Raw genomic sequence first — 23,891 nt, forward strand, 5'->3', positions numbered from 1 at the left:
TGACTTGTCAGTGCATGGGGTAAGAGATCCCAGCTGTGTTTGTTGCAGCTGCTGTGATGGTCTACATAACACGCACAAAGTGATTAATAATCTTTACTTTCTCTCCTCCCATGTGTGATCCACCATCATATCTGCTCCTGCTCGTCTATTCTGCTTTCTTCTTCTTCTTTCTGTGAACTAGATGTGTAGGGTGATTTGCTCTGGTGTCATTCTTCCCCCTTTTTTCACAGAAACAACATTAAAAGAAAGAACTGCAGCTAATGAGAAGATGGGTGTTAATGTGTAGTACGATCAATGTCAGCTGTTACTTAAACTGAAACTGGCACTGGGGGAAATACAAAGACTCTGAAAATACTTAGAAAAATTAACCACAAATGATTTTTTTTCTTAAAGTGAAAACCATTACAGCTTTTAAAGGTTCCTTAAAGAAGACTAGAAACAGAGAAAGACGTGGACTCAGGAGTTCCCCAACTTTGTAGTCCATTTCTTTAATTTCACACACCTTAAACAAACCTCCTATTGCACATAACATTACAGTACTCAGATCTATATTTTATCCCTCCTTGTCTACAATAACCCTAAATTTAAAAACATATTCATTAAAAAAATAATTTCTCCTCATTCATAACATAATATACTCTTCTGTGTTAAAAATCATTATGTAAAAGCATCTCTTTGATACGAAGGAGTATTAGGGCCACATTAAGAAAAACATGTATAGATCATTTTGAGAATAAAGTTAAAATTTCGAGTCGAAAAACTTTTTCATGGAAAAAAAAGTCATAATGTGAATATTACAGTTGTTTCAAGACAAACTGCCATGGTTGCTCTACCCTCTGCTTCAGATTCAGTTTTAGTAACAATAAAGGAAACAGCACACAAACACAGTGTGGTTGATAAGTATAAAGATGGTGCAGAAAGCTGCATGTGGTCAGATGGAAAAAACACAAACTCGGAGGAGTGCATTTGTGCAAAATGAAATAGCTGTTAAGCTTTTATCGATGGTTATACTGTCGTGCAAAAAAGAGGATGTATGTTGTATCACAAGACGGCTGATCAGTTTGTGTCACTAACTAATCTACACAAGGCATTTTGTAGATGGTATAGCAAAGGTGGCAGCTTGTCTTGAAACAAAAAGAAAGAAATCATTTTGAACAGAATGTCAGTTTTTCATCTGAATGGACTTTGGATCAAGTCTTTTTTAGAAATATAATTTAACAAGAGTTTTGCTTTATGTAAAGATGTACAGTTCACAGCAGGTCGTGCTATCTGGGCAGCATTTCCTGCAGGTCTGCCACGACATAAGCAACCACGGCCCACAATGCCGAGCAGAGGTCCATGTCTCGAGGGTCCTGGACGCTCATGGTGTCGCCTTCACTGTGGTGGAACCAAAAGTAACGGCTGTCTGCCACGTGGAGGCTGGCACCTGGATGACACAGGGACAGAATGATGCACAAAGAGCGTCACAAAACATGCTGGAAAATCTGAAACTTCAGCTCTGGAAACAGTTCTGGACTCAGAGTTTCGCAGCTGTAAAGAAGCATCGTCACTGTGTCTGGTTTATTCCTTTAGAATATTTCTCTTTATGACTGGTCACAGCTGTAATTTGTAATTTGTGTCCTTGTAATTTGAAACTAACGAAAACCACCAAAGGAAAATAATCTGCTCTGAGCCTCAGTTTACATTCTAATTTTATATCGACTTCTTGTCTAAGCTATTAAAAATGCTTTGCTTATGTTTATGTATTAGAAAATGTTGTATTTACTGTGTACTCAAGGCTTTAATTTAGTTTGTGACCTAGAAATCATATTAAACCTATATTTAGTAAGTGACATTCAGTTAACAAAGGATTTTCTGAGCTAATAGCTGAAAACTGGGCATGTTTCGACATGTTTTACAAGCGTTTACAAAAGAAGATGTGGCAGGCCTAAAAAGAAAAAAGAAAAAACTATCAGCAGATGTAGAAGTCTCATCAGAAATAGTCTCAGTGGAAGAATGGCTGTCAAGAAGCCATTTCTAAGGAAGAGAAACAGGGAGAAAAGGCTGACGTATGCTAAATTACACAAGTACTGTGATATTTAGTTTACACAAGAACTGGATGAGAACAGAGGAACAGGCTCTGATGGAGTGATGAATTCAAATTTTAAAGTTTTGTTCAAATCATCATCAATTTGAGGTCAGCAGAGACATACAACAGTGAGTGTTTACAGCAAAACACGGTGGAGTCTCTCATGGTTTGGGACTGAATTTCAGCCAGTGGTGTTGGAGATCTTATCATAATTGATGGAATTATGAATGTAGAAAAGTGCAATCACTATGCAATACCATTGGCCTCCCCAGACCTCAACAATATTGAAGCAGCGTGGGATCATCTTGACAGAGATGATGGGAGAACTGACAAAAAGGCAGTCAACATCCAAAGAAGAGCTTTGAATGTTCTTTAAGAACCATGGAGAACTATTCCTGAAGACTTCTGAAGAGTTCGGGTTGTCAAACCAAATATATATTTAAACTTGTTAGAATTTTGCAAACTCTGTTTTTGCCTTATATAGTATATTTCCGTGTATGTTTGTGCTTGCCTCATCAAATCACTGCATTAATTTCCCATTTTCCAAGCAAAATATAAAGAAATGAGGGGTAAGTTAGTAGTGTACATTAGTATTGTTAATGTTGTATTGTATATGAGTCTGTATGTAATGCGAGAGTTACTTTATCAGCTAAAAACACACGTATAGGTTTAACAGATTTGTTGTAACAAAAAGTTCTGTTATGGTGACTATTTGCTGTTCTTCTTTTCTTTTATAGGGTGTAGTAATTGTTATTCTGCTTTTTATACACTTGTATTCATTGAAGGAACCGCAGACTACTATTTTCTAAAACCATTTAAAGGCCAAGATGACCCTGCTTGTACTTGAGTTATTCTTTATAATGTTAAAGTCTTAAAATCTCCACCCATTCCCTAAATAAATCTTTTAGCTTCCATCCAGATTATTAAAAAAAATTCCCACTGCTAGTAATGCTGACCAGTCACTCACAGACACGCGAGTTCCCTTTAGAACAGTGTGGCCCCACATTTATCCAAAATTAGCAGAAAGTTCTGCTTAAACATCACTTCAAGGTTAAAATGTAGGATATAATGGAAAAAATATAATCCTGTGTCACATTGGTGACCTGTCCAGGGTGCACCCTGCCTCTCCCCCTATGGTAGCTGGGATAGGCTCCAGCCATTTCTGCGATTCTGATAAGGATAACAGGACAATAATTGATTGATGAATAGAAAAATATACATTTATATGGGAAAGTTTAGGAATGCTAAGCAAACTGTAACATACCTGAAACTCGATGAATACAAAGTGTGAAATGCATACAAACTGAAATAAGATGTGAAAGGTCAGAGAATGTAACACATATCCTAATAAACAACTCAACTGTTTTGTTTTTTTAATGTATTGATTTTTTTAATCAATTTCATCAAACTATAATAAACTGCAGTAAACAGAACCTGCACTATATAATACGGTACTGTAGATGGCAGTGTAAAAAACAGAAATCTGCCCAGAAACAAACAGAAGAACCCAGGAGCAGTTTGGTTTTGGTTAGCGGTGTCAGTCACGTCGAGGAGGTGTTATTTTCTTCAATGCAAACGTAAACTCCCATTGTATACACTGCCACAGGAAGACGAAGTGAAGGAGCAGTGGTTAAATTCATTTTCACTACTATTCCTCAGCAGTACAACCCCAACCGCGTATAGTGCTCATTCATTTTACCGAGAGCTGCTTCCTGAAGCGGTTCAATGCTGGATTTTCGCAGTGGTTAGTCCTGAAAGACGAGTCAGTTCCCACTTTGCTGGGAAAATCTGGAGAGTCATGAGTGAGTGTGCTCTGTTATATTTTTACTGCTGTTACAGTGCAGAGCTGCTTGTGTAGCAGCAGTAGAGCACTGTAAAATAATATAAACCTACAAATAAGCCCATTTAAAAATGTGTATTGCTTTAATTTAACCATCCGCTCAATCTACCAAATTGAAAGAAGAACCCAATATAAGGCAATAATCCTGCAGGCATTTCCTACTAACACTTATTATAATGTTCACCCAACTCTGATGCTTGATGATGGTTGATGGTTTCAACATTGAATAACTGGAGTCGATATGCAGTGCAGATATCCATCGGTCACTTCTTCCCAATCAAAAAGAACATCTCATTTAACCCTAACACGTGATAAATGACTCATGGCCCTCAAAAAACAGCAGGTGAACGGAAACACTGACGTCTATTTTGAAGATATAAAGCACTGGTTTTTTGTGTGTGTTCCAAATACATGGACCGGTTTCCATTGCTTCTAGTGCTTTCTTTATTTGCTACTTTAGGATCGACTGTGACCATCCTTTGCTAAATGGTAAATGGCCTGTATTTGTATAGCGCTTTACACATTCAGTCATCCACACACATATTCACACACTGGAGATGGCAAGCTACATTGTAGCCACAGCCATCCTGGGGTGCACTGACAGAAGCGAGGCTGCCGGACAACTGACCACCACCAGTAGCCAGCGGGTGAAGTGTCTTGCCCAAGGGCACAACGACTGAGCCACGATTGCCTGGAGAGGAGAAAATGCTGTCCTACATACTGAACTTAGAGGAGAGAATCAAAGCATCGATCCTATCACACTATGATCAATCAGATATCAATACCAGCGTTGGTATCAATACTGTTTGGATTGAACCACTCTCCTCTACAGACCATTCACGACAACAACCGACATAATAAACAAAGTGATGCAGATCATGTAAATGTTCATTCATTCATTCATAAATGTATTTTCCATTTCATTCCATGACCTGCTGATATATTTGGTTTTTAAACAACAGCCTGTTGAACGCAGAGCTGAACTCTGAACATCCCACTGCTGTAATAAAACCTACTTGTTCAGTTGTTGCCTTGCATGAAAAACAGATGTATATAAGCTCTCTAAATATTATGAGATATATTAACTGATCAAAGTGTGTTTAGGGTTCTCTATAATTAGTTTGCGTTTGCAATTGCTGTTAGGATTATCATAAATCAATGTATACTTCAGGTGAGCTGGGATAAGTGATGGATGGATATGTGTGTTTCTCTTTGAAAACAGTGAGGCGGTTCAGATAAATGAGAGGACGCTGAAATCAATATTCTTTTGATATAAGAAATAACTCTTTCATAGAAATTGCTGAGCATTAGGACTCAGGTGCAGAGCAAGACTCCTGCATATTTACAAACTGAAAATGTGTAAAAGTGTGCATCGCTTCTTATTTTTAATAGCGTATTGCAGCATTCACGCATTAATTTAACACACTAAGGACTAATTAGCTGCCGTTTTAGAAAATCCAACAGTTTTTTTAATGTCTAACGTACAGGCGTTAGTATTTCCAACCTTAATGTTCCCTTTTCTTTAAAATTCCAACCTTTGTACTGAAGAGATTTTTCACAGGCTGTTCTCATTTATATGGCCTCCATAAAACAGCAGGGTTTACACATGGCAAAGTAAGGTGTGTATTTTTTGAGTCCATCTTCTGATCATTGTAGTTACAACACAGCAGATATCTGGCATTACAATGTTAGGAGACTAGTGTATGTTCGAATTCTCAGCACACCGCTCTTCTCTTTTTAAAACTCCTTATCAGTTCTCCTACCCACCCTTTTGCCCTTGATTAAGTACAATGACGTTTTCCTTGAGGAGAAGAGGCAAAGGAGATAGGAGGTACTTTTGGAAAGCACCCTTTGACTAAGAAGCAGTTACTGGGGAAATCTATAGATATCTGCTCTCACAGTGTATTTTCAAAATGCCAGATCAGATAAGCCTGGTTCCATCCAGCCTCTAAAAATACGTGCAAATCCTAAACTTTTAATGAAACACTTTTGTTAAAACCTTTGAATTTAAGCTGAAAACCTGCACTTCAGCCACATCTCAGTGATTTGATTTAAACTCCTCTGTGGTGTCATCATTCAAGGACATGGCCCCGAATGTTTCTAGTAATGCTCAAACTATCTATTAAGTTGTCCAGCTGTAGCTCAGGAGGTAGCATGAGTCATCTAGTAGTTGGAAGGTTGGTAGTTCAATGTGTGTATGATTGAGTGAATGAAGCTTTCAGTAAAAAGTGAATTGAATGTAGAGTTAAGAGTTTATAAGCACCAATTCATTTACAGTTTATTTGTAAAAAACCTGGCAGGTGATTGGCTAACTTAACACTAAATGGAGAAAAGTTTTGGGCCACACAATCACTTAATCTCTGCATTCAAGTATTTTCAGTCCCATTGCCGCAGGTGTTTATAAAATCAAGCACCTAGCCATGCAGCCTGCCTTTGCAGACATTTGTGAGTGAATGGGTTTGCTTTAAAGAACTCATTGTATTTGAGTGTGGTGCTCTGACAGGATGACACTGCTGCAACTTCTCATGAATGAATGTATGAAATGTATTACCTCCTACCTACTCCATGCTGTTAGTAATATTGTTGCAAAGTGCAAGTGTTTAGGATCAATAACTGCAGAGTTGCAAACTCCCTCTGGCTTTAGCATCAGCACAAAAAGTGTACACTGGGCACTTCATGTTATGGTTTTCCATGTCTGAACATGTTGTGTACATTTACGTGGCCCAGTACTAACTAACCACATGATATGCAATAGGAGAACAGAAAGAGGAAAGATTAACTAACGTCTGAGGCACTTTGAAAGCAAGCAAACAGCCAGTGCAGCAAGTTTTGAAGTTATAATGTTGGCACTGAACCTTACCATCTTTGGAAGTAAAATTTGCACATAAAATGCACACTAAAAAGATTTGAAGATTGAAGTAGGTAGTAGATAAGAAAATTCTTAACAGAATTAGGTTTAAAACTATGTGAAGATCACGATCTACAGATGATTTTGCCATCTGCAGAAAAAGCAAGAGGAGGAAATGTATAAAAACTTAAAAAAAAAACAACCCTGCTGGTATCTGAAGTGTGATGACAACTCTCACGTTATTTAAGAACTGAAATGTCTGCAAGGTGAAGCCTGACAGAGACAAATTACTATGAAATAAAAAAAGTCTTTTAACATTAGATTACAATTTTTTTGTCTATACTTGTGCGCATTATTTCATGGCACTTAATTTCAGCTTTATTCACTAGCAGCGGAGTGCTGGTATCAACATCTCTGCTAATTTATGTTACGATTCAGTAAACCTAGAAAACTGCTGAAAGCAAGTCCTGTCACAGCCACTTTCTGTGCTTCTGGGCAGTTATTTGGGCAGCTGAAGTGCTGATTAAATGAATAGGAAGATGGTGGAAAATTTAATTTTAGTGGTCACTGGGACATAAAACTGCATGTGCAGACTTCACAGGTCAAGCTTGAACTGCTTAAAATTTATTGCAATTTGGGCACAAAATAATCATTTAAGAGTCACATTCCTTACAAAGGTTATACTTCAAAAAAACATGCAACATTGCATTCCCTCAGAGAGCCAGCATGATCCATGTCTGTGGCTCTCCCAGCAGAGCACTGAACAAACTCCATGCTAATATCACAATGTGGTCAGCAGATAGCTAAACATGTTTGATTTTGCAAATCTTTTTATGCCGAAAGCCCAGTTAGACACTTTGCTGTTAGGCCACTACACTATGAGATAGATAAATAACTGCATAGTTGAAATGAATGAAAAGCATTTCAACTATGTATTCAGCCAGTAAAATGACTGGCTTATATGTGTTGCACATTGGCTGCTGTAAAGCAAATGATTGCTTTAGAAAACCATTTTTCATATAATGAAATTCTCACATGGATTCAAGTAATTGCTATGACACTTAAATTATTACTTGAGTGTCATAGCTCTGCTTTGTAATTGCTCATACTGTTATTGCTTTTTAAAGCTACTTAATGCCACAACTCGAGGTTTAACTAGTTTCAGTTCTTTATTTAGATAGATGGCTCTTGTCGGGCAGGCCCTGTTCCTAAGTCATAAAGCCACAGCAGACATTAACGGATGAGCTTAATCTCATTAAAATTAAATGCTAGAATTTTCTTTTGTTAAATAAATATTAAAAATTTGGGGCCATGAATCTTTTTTGCTTAAAAAAGAAGTTTAAGTGAAGAGCTAATACTGCCTGTGTCATTGTTTAGGGCAGTAATAGAGGCCTTTGTGGCATGCTGATCTCTGTCTGTAGCTTCCCAGACTGCTGCCCCAGAAAGAAGATCAGTCAGCACACAGCTGTCAATGAAAACCCGGCAGATTTCCCTCCGCAGTACAGGTCTGTGGCCCTTCAGATGATCAAGTCATACAAAAAAAAAAATCCTTTTTTGCTTCCACTATAATGCATATATGTGGAGGATCCTGTCAGGGTTACTTGTTCCTTGTATTTGCACTTAAGCTACACAGGCACAAGTTCCCAGCACAGATTGTTGGTGTTTGCACCGTCACCTTTCCCTTGGACAGCCCCATGGTGTTCCTACAACCAACATTAGTAAAGCGATCATCTAAGAGTCCTCGACTCAGCCTCGAGGAGGACCCTTAAAAATGCACCTTCGTCGAAGGCGGTTTGTAAAGAAGAAGAAGATTTAGCGTGATTGAGGACGGCATTTTCATAGAGGGGAGTTAATGAATAACACACCAACACTATGTACTACAAAATCAATTCTCAAGTGAAAGGCAAGAAATTGGCCCTCACTTATGAATAATGTGCACAGAAATGATCTTTTCTGTGGTTAACTCTAGCATTCAGCTGCTGCGTCAAGATGTTAACAGTTGACACTTATAATGGTTTTCTACTACAAAAAGCAGTGTATGTTTTCATATCCTACAATCACCAGAAAAGAGAAAGTATTCTTAAAGCACAGAGTGTCGTGAAGCAGGGCGTGAGCCACTCACAAACCGTTAACAATGTAAAACTCCAATTAACTGTAATTGAGGCAGCTAAATCTCTGTCTCTTCAATACATCAAAGAAGGGGTGTTTCTGCACCACATGTTTAATGAGGTTTTAAGTCGTCTTTCACACATTATTCTATGGTGTCTTTGTGACTGCAATGTTTCACTTCTACAAAACGCCTCATTTTAACGTTTACAAAACCACTAAGAGAAACTAACCAATGCCTAGTCAAAGGAGCTTGCAAAGAAAAGCGTCTGGACTTCTTTAAGTTGCTTGAAGACGTTTCACCTCTCATCCGAGAAGCTTCTTCAGTTCTAACCAATGCCTACTCTCAAAATCCTGAAAAACTGAGGTAGACTACAGCTTGGTGGAGATTGTTGTATTTACTGCTTGGCACAGTTAGTTTGAAGTACTTGGTTTCTCACTTGTAAAAAATGGTACCGTGCAGGTCTTCATGAAAACTGATTTAGCTGTTGGCTGCTCAGCTGTCAGGAGCCTTTGTCAGCATATGACAGCTCCTGTTATATAGGTTGCAATATGATGTGTAGAGGTGCTTATATTTCTTTTTTATGGAAATTATAAAAACACATACTGTTTTAATAAAAGTCAATTCTTCTCCACTTGTAAGTTTTTTTGTATTTGTGGGTATGTGTGTTACTTTTTTCCTTCTCACTTGATTTTGTAGCTGCAAAATCCTACATCGAATCCTATAAATGAATCTCAGAGTCTCTAAAGTTAACGTGACCTTACTTGTGCTCAGGTTATTCCTCTTACTTACAGCAGTCCCCTGTCTGCAAATAGGAGAACTTCAAATCTAGAGGACTCTAAGTAACCCCACTACTATTAATATTGACTAATGACATCTGATTCCCAGTATGAAAACTCTAAAGGTCAAACACCAAAAATGTTTGCACTATCCTCTCTATCATCTCCCCTGAGATTGTCACTGTTGCTCAAGTAAATGGACTACAAGGAAAAGATGAAAACTTGTGGAGGACAAAGAGCGCATGATGTGTCAGCCTCAGATAACAAACTCACTGCTGTGAACAAAAACAAGAACCAATTCTCCAGCATCGGTGGGATAGTGCCAAGAAATTAGAATGCAAGTGGTGACATCCAGCATGAAAGAAATCATTTTTGAGATACGAGGTAGTGGAACATGATTAAATTAGATGGTTAAAGTTTACACCAGGGATGTCAAACATAAGACCTGGGTTCCAGAACTTGTCCGCCAAAAACTGGCCCACTGGACTGCTTTGGAAAATGTGAAGGAAGGGATCAATTTTAGACTTTTAACTGTTTTACAGCTTTTCTAATGGATAAAGACTTTCCCATTGCCATTCATACTACACGAAAGTAAGAAACAGAACAATTAAATAACAGTAAGTTCCTGTTTTTCATTATCGGCTCTCAAAAGTTCACAAAAAAGGAACTTATTCTCCTTTATCGACCAAGATTTATACAGGCCTAATGACTTATTTTTGAAGTTTGGCTTTAAAATAAAAAAAAAAGTAATTCTCATCTTTCGGTAACCATTTGAATAGGTGCAGTACCTTATGCCACCGTAATAAACCAAATCTCCTTGTAAAGCTCGTCTTCTCCCCTTTCTGTAACTGTTTAAACTTTGTCTCTAGCATAAACATTAACGTGGTAAATAAAGGGTTAACAATTTTTTTTTATCATAATTACAAGAAAGTGTGTGCAATGAGCTTAAGGAACTTTTTTTGTAATTATGCATTTAAAAGTTTCGTGCTAACAGATTTTTATCATTTCGTACAGCAGCATTTCTTTGTCATATAGACAAAATTGAGAGGTTAAGAGGCTGCAATCAGACTCCTTTTTCTTATATTAAAATATATGAGGGATTCAAAGTGTAGTTAAACTTCTTTACACTGACAGAATGGGTAGTTTCTCTTAAGGTCAAAGTCGACTATACCATGTAAAATGTGGCATCCATGGTCTTCAGATTTCCATTTAGTATTTTGTTTTCTTTTCACGCAATATATAAATTTTTTTTATTTAAATGTAATTCAGAGTATTTTGTGGTTTGCGATGTCTTATAAAACTGTAAATAATGACTACAAGGCAATAAAAAATATTACTACTATTAGTGGTAAAACTGTTTCTAAACTACAAATTCAGTTGTGAAAAGACTGATAAATTGCTTGTGCCCAAAATGTATTTATACTGTTAATATATGAGTCAGTGTCTTTCTATATGTTACAATCCATCTTCAACAAACAGTAACACATGTGTAGAAGAAAAGAGCAGAAAATAGTTCGACAAATTTCTAAAGTAACAAGAAGACAGAAACGGACTTCGATATTAGGTAAAACCTTTTCAAGGGTTCATTGTTTTTTCATAACATGCAACACAGAATAGCCAATTCAAAAATGTAAGTAAACCAGCTTGAGATGATTTGAGTTTTTAGGCATGTGTGTTATCCTACTGGAAGATGGGTACACTATAGTCATGAAGGGATGAACATGGTCAGCAACAATACTCAGGTAGGCTGTGGTATTTAGACGATGCTCAGTTGGTACTAGGTGGCCCAAAGTCTGCCAAGAAAATATCTCCCAGACCATTACACCAGCAGCAGCTTGAACTGTTGACACAAGGCAGATTGGATCCATGCTTTCATGTTTACCCCAAATTTTGATCTTAATATCGTAGCAAAAATCAAGAATCAACAATGAAAGTTTCCAATTTTGGTGAACCTGTGTGAACTGGAACCTGTGTGCTTATTGTACGGTGTGGTCTTTTGCTGCTGAGGCCCATCTGCTTCAAGCTTCAATGTGCTGTGAGTTCAGAGATCAGAGCCATCAGATCAGCAGTTTCTGAAATAGCCTGTCTACCATCCACAACCATGCCCCAATTGAAGTCACCTTCTTTCCTCATTCTAATGCTCAGTTTGTACTTCAGCAGGTTGTCTTGATCATGTCTACGTGCCTAAATGCACTCCCATGCGACTGGCTGATTAGATTTTTGTACTCGCAGTTAGAGATTTAAACTGAGATACAGTTGAAAAGGAAGTAGAAGAGGTCTGTATGTTTTTTTAAAAATATAACACTAAACAATTTCATACAATTGATTTGATTAATCTATATTTATTACACTTTATTTCAACTCTATACTGTATTAGCAGTAACAGGACTGTTACAACTTTAACTTTAATATCCATAATTTAGACGTCTTGAAGTGTTGCTTCATAGCTTTAAGTCATTCTAGTTACAATACACAACTGGCTTTAAGGAAGTGGAGCCAGATTGTATTAACTAGAATCTGTTCATAGACCATCGGTGAGGATGTGATTCTTTGTGCTCAGCACTTTCCACCGAAGAGAGATCATTAAAATTCCCACCACTAAAAGTAGGATGTGTTACTTCCTTTTTAACTTTGTGCTCATTAGTGATGTGGCTTTCCCCAGCCTATCCCAGCTGTCATGGGGTTAACACTCAGAGACAGACAGCTATTCATGCTGGCATTTACAACTATGACCAATTTTGAACAATCAATTAAAAAAACACGCATGCTAGGTTAATTGGAAGGAAGATGGAGAGAACCCATGGAGGCATAGAGAGAAAATGCAAACTCCAATGTCCCTACTGTCCCCTTTAAAATAAACCTTTAGTTATACCATTTAGTTGCAGACAGGCATATTGATTAGACTGACCTGGAACTCCTGCCTGCATCCATGGTGAGATGTCTGTCCCTTCACCGTGGGCCTCGAGTTTGGTTGTATTAATGGGAGCCAAAAGTTTGACCACTTCTTCCATCACCTGTCGAGATGGAAAAAGACACAGGAAATTATCTTTATATAACTATTATGACAATATTATGATTGTAATTTCTAGATTTGAGCACTACTGGAACATTCAGTGACAACGTACAGATGCTTTGGTTCCACATTAACATGATAGATGCTGTGGTTCCTACTACCGGTACTTCCTTTTTACATGTAAATATATGGAACCTTTACAGACTTTAATGAAAAAACAAGTACATTTACTGGACAAGATGCTATTTTCATGTCAGTTTGCAAAATCTGTGTGCGGCAGAATTCACAATCTAATACCACTATTTTTTTTAAATAGTTGGGTTTTAATATCACCTTTTGTGCTGCATCACTGCCTGTAAATTGCAGGCCAATGGGGGTGAACGTCCCCAAGTCGGACTCCATGACAAGGTCAAAGTTGGACATGTTTACCTGTGTGCAGAGAGGACGCAAAAAGGGGGAACATGTCATGATCAGAGATAAAAGGTGAAAGAAAGCAAACCGAACCAAAGTACTCGCAAACAAAGCATACACACTCAGCCAGCCACTATAAGTACCTTGAGCAGCTGCCTTAACTAATTTAGGCAATTTAAAACGTAATTATACATCAAATGTAAGAACTGGACCAGTCCCACGGGCAGTTATGGTACACTGGTGTTTCTGGTTTTTAAAACGCAGTATATTACAGGTCAGGGTCTGGTGTGCAGCAAGAACTCCAAAGAAGGAAATTGTAAGACTCCAGATTCTTATTTAGATCCTTTGCACAGGAAAAACATGGGAGCTAGCCAAGTCCCTTCAGTGTGGTGGAAGTGCCTTTTTAAACTGCCTTTTCACAGTTGTGACCCTTCCTGCTTTTTGGGCAGCTGGAATAACATTGGCTCAGTGCTTGTTTTCTACTGATTGGCACGGTAACAGCAGACAGTACCTTGTGTAGATTAAAGTATTGCTGTGCTCCGACTCCGCCCTGCTCCTCGGCTGTCCACAGCACTGTTCGCAAAGTTCTCCTTGGACGCAGACCTACAAAGAGATGAAGACACATACACAGTATAGAAAGAGGAGGATAACGGCTCCAAATATTAATAATGACATTTTTCTTTTCTTTTTTTTTTTGTTGAATAAAAGGTCTTTGTAGTCTTTGTTTGATGACCCAGTCCTTGTCCAAGGCTCATTCAAGTAAATTGTCCACAAAAATACTGTACTTTATATGCAGGTCTGCCTCCTGTTGTAGTTGTGTGTATTTTGTTCCTCTGCAAACACTGGGGTGAAATTACTGTTTACAGTCAGAGGATTTGTTTTTCATTTTGTCCCTGTGTTTAGAACTGGAAACTTTAGCTCCACTTAATGATCTTAATAACTGCTGGTTATTCTGCTTTCTGTGTCGGCACATACTGATTGTTTCCTCTCTTTTTAATGAACACATTCACTTATTCTAATAGAATTATTAAATTTCATAGTAATTTTGTGACTCAAATAAATAAAAATAAACAGAGGATGCTCTGCTAATCCAGCGTAAAATGTTTTAGATTAATAACATGAATAGGTACGTTTGCCATCTCCTTTTTCTGATTAACATTTAAGCAAAACTAATAAACTTGAGCTTTTATTGCATTCTACAATATGCACATGTTATCATTGCTGAAGTTTATCTGTGATTTACTTTAAGTATTTCTCTGTATATTACCAAGGTCTTTGATGAGTGACAGGGCCTCCCAGGAAATCATGGCTCCGCCTCCGTCATCCATGGCACCCTGGCCCACATCCCAGCTGTCCAAATGTCCGCTCAGTAAGACAACCTAGAGAGATTGTACAGATAAAGAGAAAATGTGTAAACAAGAAACAGAGGAGCAAATCTGAGGAAACAGATAGGCAGACAGTGCTGCCCATATCCTGTTGACTTTTTATTAATGTCGACACAAATAGTTAAAAGTCCAGTTAATTTGATTCTTTTTTTAACAATAAAAAGGTTTGTATCAGCAGGAAAAGTGAGATTCGTTTAAAAAAAAAAAAAAAACAAAGAAAAAGATGAGAGCACACGGGTCAGTGTATCTGTACTCACAGGAATTTCCAAGATTCCTGTCAGTGGGATGTAGATGAGCCGTTGTTCAAGGTTGCAAAACATTTTCTGACCTGATCTAGCCCTGTCCGTGCAATGACCCAGAGTCTGCACATTCCCGTAAAAACCAATGTGTTTTTTTTTCACAGTGTTTGCTTTCTTATGTAACTGAAATGGTAATATATGCCAATGTGTTGGTTAGTCGCCCATTTGATTCCAGACTGAGATGTCTAAACTATAACATTGGAATGTGATTATTTCCAGATACAGATGTTTCTCACAGAATGCTTTGCAGTAATTAATTTTTTTTCTCCGAAGTAAGTTTAAACTGGGGAGTCTAAATTATAGTATCTACTTAGCAAAGGAAAAGTGTAAGGAGTTTACCTTTATTAATACTGGTAACATCACTATTTGTGAATGATGCATAAATAGTGAGAAGTTCCACCCTCTTTTAATTCATACGTTTTCATGTAGAAAAGATTCAGACTAGATGAAACAGCAGTGTGTGAAAAATTAAGTTCACCTTTACTGCTTCCAAGAGTTTAAGTAGCAGCCAGCTGCTGCTAATCAAATGCACTTGATTAATTTCTCATCAGCAAGTGTGAGCACAGGTATAAAACAATGTTACAAAGTAAAGATATCAGCAATGTCTGAGAGAAGAAACCACTGCTGTCTATCAATCTGGGAAGGGCTATGAGGCCATTTCCCAGAAACAGTGTACAGTGAGAAATACTATGCATATTTATCCCAGCAAATTCATCCCAAGGTCAGACCATGCAGTGCTCAAAATAAGAAGAAGATTAAACAAGTATGACTAGTTTTTGGAAGAGGTTCCAGGAGGGGTTAAATTCCTCCATATGTGAAAGACTGATAAAGTCATACATGAAATATTTAATTCAATTCAATTCAATTTTATTTATACAGCGCCAATCCACAACAACAGTCACCTCGAGGCACTTTATATTGCTAGGTAACAATAACACACAGAGAAAAACCCAACAATAAAAATGACCTCTTGTGAGCAGGCACTTTGGCAACAGTGGGAAGGAAAAACTCCCTTTTAACAGGAAGTAAGCAGGCAAGTAAGCAGAACCAGGCTCAGGGCCGGCCATCTGCAGCAACCAGTTGGGGAGAGAAGGAAGACAGGATAAAAGACATGCTGTGGAAGAGAGCCAGAGATTAATAGCAGTGCAATCAATGCAGAGAGGTCTATTCACACATAGTGAGTGAGAAAGGTGATTGAAGAAGTAGTACTGGGAATCCCCCAGCTGCCTACACCTATTGCAGCATAACTAAGGGAGCATTCAGGGTCACCTGATCCAGCCAACTATATGCTATATGCTTTAGCAAAAAGGAAAGTTTTAAGCCTGATCTTAAAAGTAGACATAGTGTCTTTTTCCCGAATCCAAATTGTAAGCTGGTTCCACAGAAGAGGGGCCTGAAAGCTCAAGGCTCTGCCTCCCATTCTACGTTTAAATACTCTAGGAACAACAAGTCCAGAGTCCCCCAGTCCAAGAGAGAAGAGCTCTAATGGGGTGATATGGTGATACTATAAGGTCATTGGGACTGGTTATTCAAGACAAGGATTTTGAATTCAATTCTGGATTTAACAGGAGGCCAGATATATTTACTGTTTCACACAAACTCCTCATTTATGGGAGCACTGTCATCCTAGAAGGGGATCACTCCCATCAAGTGACTCACTACAACAGTGATGCTCCCATCCAAGGAGGCAAGTGGGCCCATTCCATTACAGCATAATATTCCCACGCTGTAGTTCTCAAGTATTTGCAAATACATTACATTAGTAAAGAGGCCAGTCCAGCAGCGAGCCTGGTTTCACATTAACAGAATCATATACAGCCAGTTCATCCCAGGTTACAAACTGCATGAGGGATTTTGCAGTCAAGTCGTCTCTGCATTTAAACCATTCTTATAAACACACAGATTTGGGTCACCAATAGCACTGAAACATCAGGACATTTGTATATAAAATGAAACCTCAAAATGTGGATTTATTTTTCTATTGTACTGTAATTTTTACATTGGTTACACTCAGAAAAATAATCCTGCTCCTGTTAACTTGATATTATATTTATATACACTCAGCCACTTGGTTAGTTTTGCTATGACTCTGTTTAAAGCCTGATTGTACATTGTGGCCATAGCAGAGACCGCATAATGTGCTTTGGTTAAAAGTGTAAATTATAAGAGACCACAAATGTATTTTTTTTAATGATTCATTGTGGTGTATGTAATATCCAAGCATGTTTTCCCCAACAAAGAGAGGCTAACATTTACAGTCAGTTCAGAAATCATTCATACCACATTTAATATTTGAAAGCTTAAAACTTTTTTAAAACTTCAAACTAAAAAGAAGGAAGAAGAAAGATGTAGAAGTTGGAGTGGGTGGAAAAATTCTGTGACAAACTTAACTGTGGAAATGACTCATTCAGCCCCAAATGTACATCTTCTAATGAACACACACACACAAACGCACATACACAATACGTCAGCCACGATAACTGCTACTGCAAGAGCACAAAGTCACAGGGCCAGAGATGATGTCAGCCATGTCATGTGTTTCATTTCCCTTTCTATAATAAAGCTCCAAATGCTGGTTCCTATATCAGAATAGTAAAAGCTTACATCAGCGCTCTGGTTCAAGAGTCCTGACGGATTTTATCTTGGACTTTGCATTTAAGATGTGAACTTTTCAAACTGTTAAAGGGGGGGGAGGCTTGCATTTGTGAGGGAGTCAAAGTTTACACAGATATAGTTCATATATCCCACATTAGTGGGAAATTTTCAAGAACAAACATTGTATACCATCATATACCTTCATCTGCCAATAAAGCAAATACCACATTTAATATGGCACACACACTTCCTTAACAACAACAGTAACATCCGCATACCAGGCAACCTCTACAAATATACAGTATACACCAGGGTTATCAGATGCCACTATGGAAATTTCACACAGAGCGTGATAAACTGAGATGCAAAATTCAGTGTAGTCAAATTGAACAAGACACCCCCCCATTTCCCTGCATGTTTGTTCCACACACCTTTCATCACTTGTCTTTGCAAATAACTGCTACTATAATTTACATACCCGCTCAGCTATTTAGGACATGTTGGTTTAACCCATCATGAGCTGCCTTGTGTGAATGTACAAACTCCAAACAGTTACTTCCAGTACGCCAAGATAAATCTGTCCCTTTCGTTTTAACTGCAAACTGTTATGTTCTCTGACCTTTTGGCCTCTTGGTGAAAGAGAGCTGCTCTCTCCCTATCCAGTTCCAGGTCTCCCACACAGCATTTTGCTCATTTAAGTAACTGCCTATACGGCTCCAGCAGCCAGCGCTCCTCACTGTTTGGCCACTGGGCTCTAAGATGTGTGGTTGCTGGAGCTGTGCTGTTCAGTGTAACCTAAAGTGATCTTTGGAGTTGAACTGTGGCAAGCCTGTGGGACCTGTCATGCTCTGTTGCTCTGTGTTTAAGGAAACCAATCTGTATGTTAGTGGAAGTTTGGTAAGGGTTTGCTGTCATTTTATGTACACAACTGTTCTCCTGTTTTGTGGCCAGCCAGAGCACTTGGGCATTGTATTTTTGTTTCAACACATAGCTCAGTGTTTCTTCTCATTCTAGTAAGAATGGGGGATTTTACTTGCTTTGGCCCTAGAACCCCTGGTGTCTATTTGCTTTCCTTTTTCTACTTAATTTAATATTGTAAGATAGTTGTAAATAAATTCTTTGTTTCCTATTCAGTAATCTTTCTTGGAGATGTATGGTTATGTTACAACTCAGCTTCTAGGTGAGGCGTTGTAACACAAACTCAAATATATTTACATACATCATGTACATGGCGCTGAGCATGCCTCTAAGCCCATTTAGCACTAAAGCCCAGAAACCTTGGGTAGTATTTCCAGGGGACTCTAAAAATATCTCCTCTAAAAACTGTATTTGCATACACTGAGGTTTCTGCAGGAGCACATAATCTATTCATCAGGTTCTACCTGTTAGATGTGTCATAAATACAAAGCACCTGCAGTGAACTGAAAAGGTATACTCTGCAGTTCAGTAGGTAGTAATTTAGTCCGCTCATAGGCTTAGAGTTAAAGCAGGCCATAGTTTGTCATCTCGTTCTGTTCTTGACAGTCTGATATTGAAAAGGTTTGCTACTTAAAACTGTGAGTTTGCGTTCCCTTTGTGAAGTAACAACCTTACATATAATCCATACTGGAATAATATGATATTTATATCGCAACCGATATGCTTCATGTAAACTGAGTAGTTGCAGTTTGCAGTTTTATGCTTTATATTACCTTAAAAAATACTGTGAGTAGTAAAAAGCTTGGTTACATTTAGCTGAGTTGAACTGATCAACTATAAATTTTATTTTTTTATGGTCAAAATGTTATAATTGGCTTACGAGGCAAATGAGAAGAGAAAAGAAAATAATCACTTATACTTACCAGAATATCTCTGGTAAGAATACCTCAAGGTGCTTTGTATTGTAAGATAAAGACCCCACAATATTACAAAAACAACCCCCTATGAGCAAGCACTTGTTACAGTGGGAAGGAAAAACTCCCTTTTAACAGGAAGAAACCTTTGGCACAACCAGTGGTGGATATCTGCTGTGACGGGTTGGGGGTGGTTACTGTATTGTTTAAATAATGCAGTGTTCTCATGAAAGCCTATTTTATACTGGTTCCTGGAAAGATTAAATCACATAAGCAAACACAAAATACAGGCAGAGTTAAGGGCTGTCGGAATATCTTCAGTCAGCAAAAACAGCCCACACTATTATTTCCTTCTCCACCGAGCTAAGATAAAAGTGGAAATAACTAAGAAGGAGATTTAAAAATGGATTATTGGGACATCTGATTTCCTTGTGGTTTATGTGTAACATCCGACAAAATGGATTTACTGTAATATCAAAGTGGAAACTAGACAAATAATAGATGAGATAAATTTGTCAAACATGCATATCTATGTTATGAGTGAGTGAAAGCTACCTGCTCAGGGTGTTGCCAGCCTTTTATCTCAGCCACCGTGTTGAAAGAGTCAGCATCAGGAAGGGTCTTGGCTCCCATGGTGAGTTTAACCACAATTTTCTGACCTCTTTGTGCCATACGCCACATCAGCTCAGTATCCTCCACAGTGATGCAGGCTGTGGGGATGCGCTTCACTCCATCTTGGTAGTCCTGCCAGCCTGTGTGGGGACTACACAGGTAGTGATAAAGACAGAGATGTATGTAATATACCAGTGATAAAGTGACACTACAACATTTCTAGACAGTCAGATAGCTGGACACTTGGAGAAGATAGATATACCTGTTAATAGAGAATGGAGTGACTGATCGAATGAGTGTAGCCACAGCTCCTACTTTGGCTGCCTCAGAGGCACCATAAGCACGGTATGCCACTGTCTCTCCATAGCTAACATATGGCTGGTTAAAAACCACAATCCTTCCTGCGGCCTCACTGGCTCGACGCTTCAGTTCCTCAAAAGACTGAACTACCAACACCTCTGCCTCAATACCTACAGGAATAACAATCAATCAGTGAGCAGTAAAGGAGAAACAGATGAAATGAAAGCTGTTTTATACGACTATGGTCTTTACCTTCAGGGGGTGTTCCTACGCTGCTACCCAATCCCAGTATAGCCAGAGTCTTGGCTCGAGGAGCAGTCATCTCTGCACTCTCCTTCCCCCGTACCCAGTGTGGGATTTTTACTGGCTCTAGATAAGACAATTAAACTATGTTTATATTCACCAGAAATCAGCTAGAGTTCCCGTACGTTCTGAAACACATGTTGGATAAAAACTGTAAAACTTACCCAGGTGTACATCCAACCCATCCTGCACCATGGCATTGTACATGTATTTAATAGCCATCTCCAAGTTGTTTGAGCCACTGACGCGGTTTCCTATAGTGTCAGTAAAGTCTGCGAGCCGTCTGTAAGAGCGGTTCTGGGCAGCACCGAACACAGCCAGGTCAATGATCTGTTTGGCCACATCAGCATAGCCTGCTACCTCAGCTGCAACCCCAGCTGGGATCATGCAGAGACACACAACAAGAACATATCAAAACACTGTAAAGGCTTGCAAAGACTGTTCCCGTTCCACCAGTTAGTTCAGGTACACTGTTGTCATTGTAACTCAGTACATAAATCCCAACATTAAACTGATCAAAGGATCCAAAGTAACTGGAAAAAAATGCATGGGTACAGAAGGCATTTATTAGCATTAATTATAAACTGGTTATTTTAATAAAGGCCTTACTCTCTCAGAGTTTGGGTTACCTCTCTTTGCAGTATCATTGGATAAGACTCTGACAGCAGATCCTGAATTTATAGTTTGTGCAGAGTGGGGATGACCATCACAGAAAGAGGATAGGTTGAGAAACACATTGAGGGAGAGGAGGATACATAGTGTCCCCTTCCAAGTCATCTGTGAAAAGAAAATATCAGTGTGTTGTTGTCAATTGATGTTAAATTGCTACTAAATCCTCCTTAAACCGCACACACACTGCAAGTATCCTCTCATCTTAGTACGAACTAAAAAGCAAACATGCATCACCCCTGCTAACACAGTTAATCTAGCAGATATGATTCAAACAGGCAATTCACAAAGACACTTACTTTGCACTACAGCAGGTATTTTCTATTTTTGATATGCGAGTGTGTATATGTAAATGTATAGGCATGTGTTTGCATATGTATATGCAGTTGTGGTATAAAAAGCAGGCATAAATTAATTGTAGTTTTGGGCTTTTAATTATTTTTTTCAACTGTGCTTTTTTCATAGTGCAATGATTGCACAAGAATTTGGTTGAATTTATTTTGGATTTTCTCTAATCCACACAGGGTCAAAAACAAATATACAGGCTCTACAGTGTACTTTAACTTGACCGGGCCAAGGCCTATTAACTTCTCATTAATTATCATGATTGACTTCAAATTTTGCTTTCTCTTTGCAACAATAGAACCACTGAACTACCAGCATGACTGTGAAGTAAGGTTTTACATTGCCATGGACCGAGAGGGTACCAACTAAGAAAAATGCTCCAAAATCAACATCTTCAAGCTCAACTTAGATTTGCAGTTGCCCACATGGACAAGCCAAATTCCTTCTGGAGAAAAGTTTTATGGTCAGACGAGACAAAGATTGAGCTGTTTGGCAACAATGACCTAAGAACACTTTACTAGCTGTGAAGCACAATGGTTGTAGCGTCATACTCTGGGCTGTTTGCTGCCAGTGATACTGGTTAACTGCGCAAATTGGATACAATAATGGAGGACTACCTCCAAATTCTTTAACTTCACCTCAAATCAACAGCTAGACAAGTGAAACTTTTGAAACAATTGCATGTTTCAACAGGACAATGATCCCAAACACATATCAAAACTGGTTTTGAAATGAATAAATTATGCTAACATTAAGCTTCTGGAATGGCCTCTCAAATCCTCTGAAAATGTTTAGACTATTCTTAAAAGCCAAGTACAATACAATACAAGGAAACCAACCAATTTAAATTAAATCTACAAATTCTGTCAACAAGAATTTCCAAATAACCAAGCCAGAAGATTGTTTGTGATTACCAAAACGACTACCATCCGGTCAAGGTGTGACTTGCTAAGGGACATTTAACTAAACCTGTATGTATACTTTTTAGCCCATGTGGATTAGAGAAAATCAAAAATAATTTAATACTTGTGCACCCATTTCTTGTTTTTTTAACCAATTACCATGACATTCATCCCAAGATGATGTATATGTGTAAATACCTCTTTTTGGTATGTTACTGGGTTTATAAAACCAAATATATGCGGCAAATTTTAAACAAGGAATTATGATAGGAAAGGACATAAACAGGAAGTAAAGCGATAATTACAAAACAGTGGAGAAAGGGTGGTATTAAATAAGTTTGTGCTTATTCCTACTCCTTTTTTTCAATATGTTAAGCCATGTATTTTTGTATGCTTTTTGCATATATTTTTTAGATATTCGAAATTAAGCCTTAAGCAAGAAAAGCTATTATTTTACAGTACTACACTATACGTGAATGGCGTTTTATTGGAAACGTTACGCTATCCCCAGTTATAGTTTTACTTTCACTTTAGGACATTACAATTATACTTTATTTCTTAGTAAATGTAGCTGGACACCACAATTGTTAAATTATCATATTAACACAGACGGCTTCATTCTCATTTTAAAAAACAAACACGATATATAAAAAAACTGCAACACAGACGAATAGAGAAGGACAGAAACGTTACAGCGGTTTAAACATTTCACAGTAACAATGAGCGCAAAAAGCGCTTCTCCATAACAGCACAAACCCTTCGAGTCAATTCAAAGTCTTTGGTTTTGTTGACGTTGCAGGACTTCGTCCAATTTTAAGGATATGCCAAATACACAAATACCGCAACGTAAACAGTTCCGTACTCGTGATTACAACCTGCATAGCGCACTTCCGGTTTGTCTTATTTCAAAATAAGAGCGTCATGCTTACCATAACAATAGTTTTGTTATACAGGTATTAAAATATGGTTACACACACACAAACACACACAAACACACAAACAATAAACCACACCCAGCCCCCCACTCTCCCGTTTTCCCCTCACAAAACTAAAATAATTCAATGAAACCGATTAGTATGCAACAACTGGAAATTAATAGTTACAATAGTTCATACAAAACGATTTTTGTTAAAATTACCCCTCATAAGTAGTATAGTCTATTCACATTATGGACATTGTTACTATTATACTCACCAAGCTTTCAAATATGTAAAATATGTCGGACATACAAAGATTAAGGAACTCATCACAGACTCTCATGGCCAGCTCTTCCACATAGAACACTTATAATCAGTGTTTCGGTTCACAATTGACCTGCTGTTCAGCTGTGCATAAATGATACCTTTCATGAGTAACTAACACACAACAATAAATATTATGTTCCAGCATAAATCAGTGTTTAAGTACCCAAACCTGCAATTGCACATTATTCCAAAACTGACATTTCAAAAAAGATGCTCTATTTGTCTGTGAAGCTTTTGAGAAAGCTTTGTCTACCTTTCTTTAACATGTGTTACAGGCTGTTTTGGGTTCACATCTGACCTGCTGTTCAACAATTTGAAGAAGAAATTGAAAGTTTACAC

The 23,891-nt window shown here is 38.1% G+C and overlaps 1 protein-coding gene across 1 annotated transcript; it reads right to left on the reverse strand.

Annotated features, from left to right (window-relative positions):
- Positions 1–469: 469 nt before the first annotated feature.
- Positions 470–23,181, reverse strand: LOC101486454 (carboxypeptidase Q). Its single transcript, XM_004565172.3, has 11 exons — positions 23,065–23,181; positions 21,022–21,169; positions 20,557–20,769; positions 20,342–20,458; positions 20,052–20,259; positions 19,733–19,940; positions 14,334–14,445; positions 13,578–13,669; positions 12,989–13,084; positions 12,551–12,656; positions 470–1,426 (listed from the first exon to the last, which is right to left on the reverse strand). The coding sequence occupies exons 2-11, from the start codon at positions 21,167–21,169 to the stop codon at positions 1,266–1,268; spliced, it is 1,461 nt and encodes a 486-aa protein (XP_004565229.1). The 5' UTR covers positions 23,065–23,181; the 3' UTR covers positions 470–1,265.
- Between the last annotated feature and the right edge of the window lie 710 nt (positions 23,182–23,891).

Source organism: Maylandia zebra, linkage group LG11, assembly GCF_041146795.1.
Source record: "Maylandia zebra isolate NMK-2024a linkage group LG11, Mzebra_GT3a, whole genome shotgun sequence".
Lineage (NCBI taxonomy): Eukaryota > Metazoa > Chordata > Actinopteri > Cichliformes > Cichlidae > Maylandia > Maylandia zebra.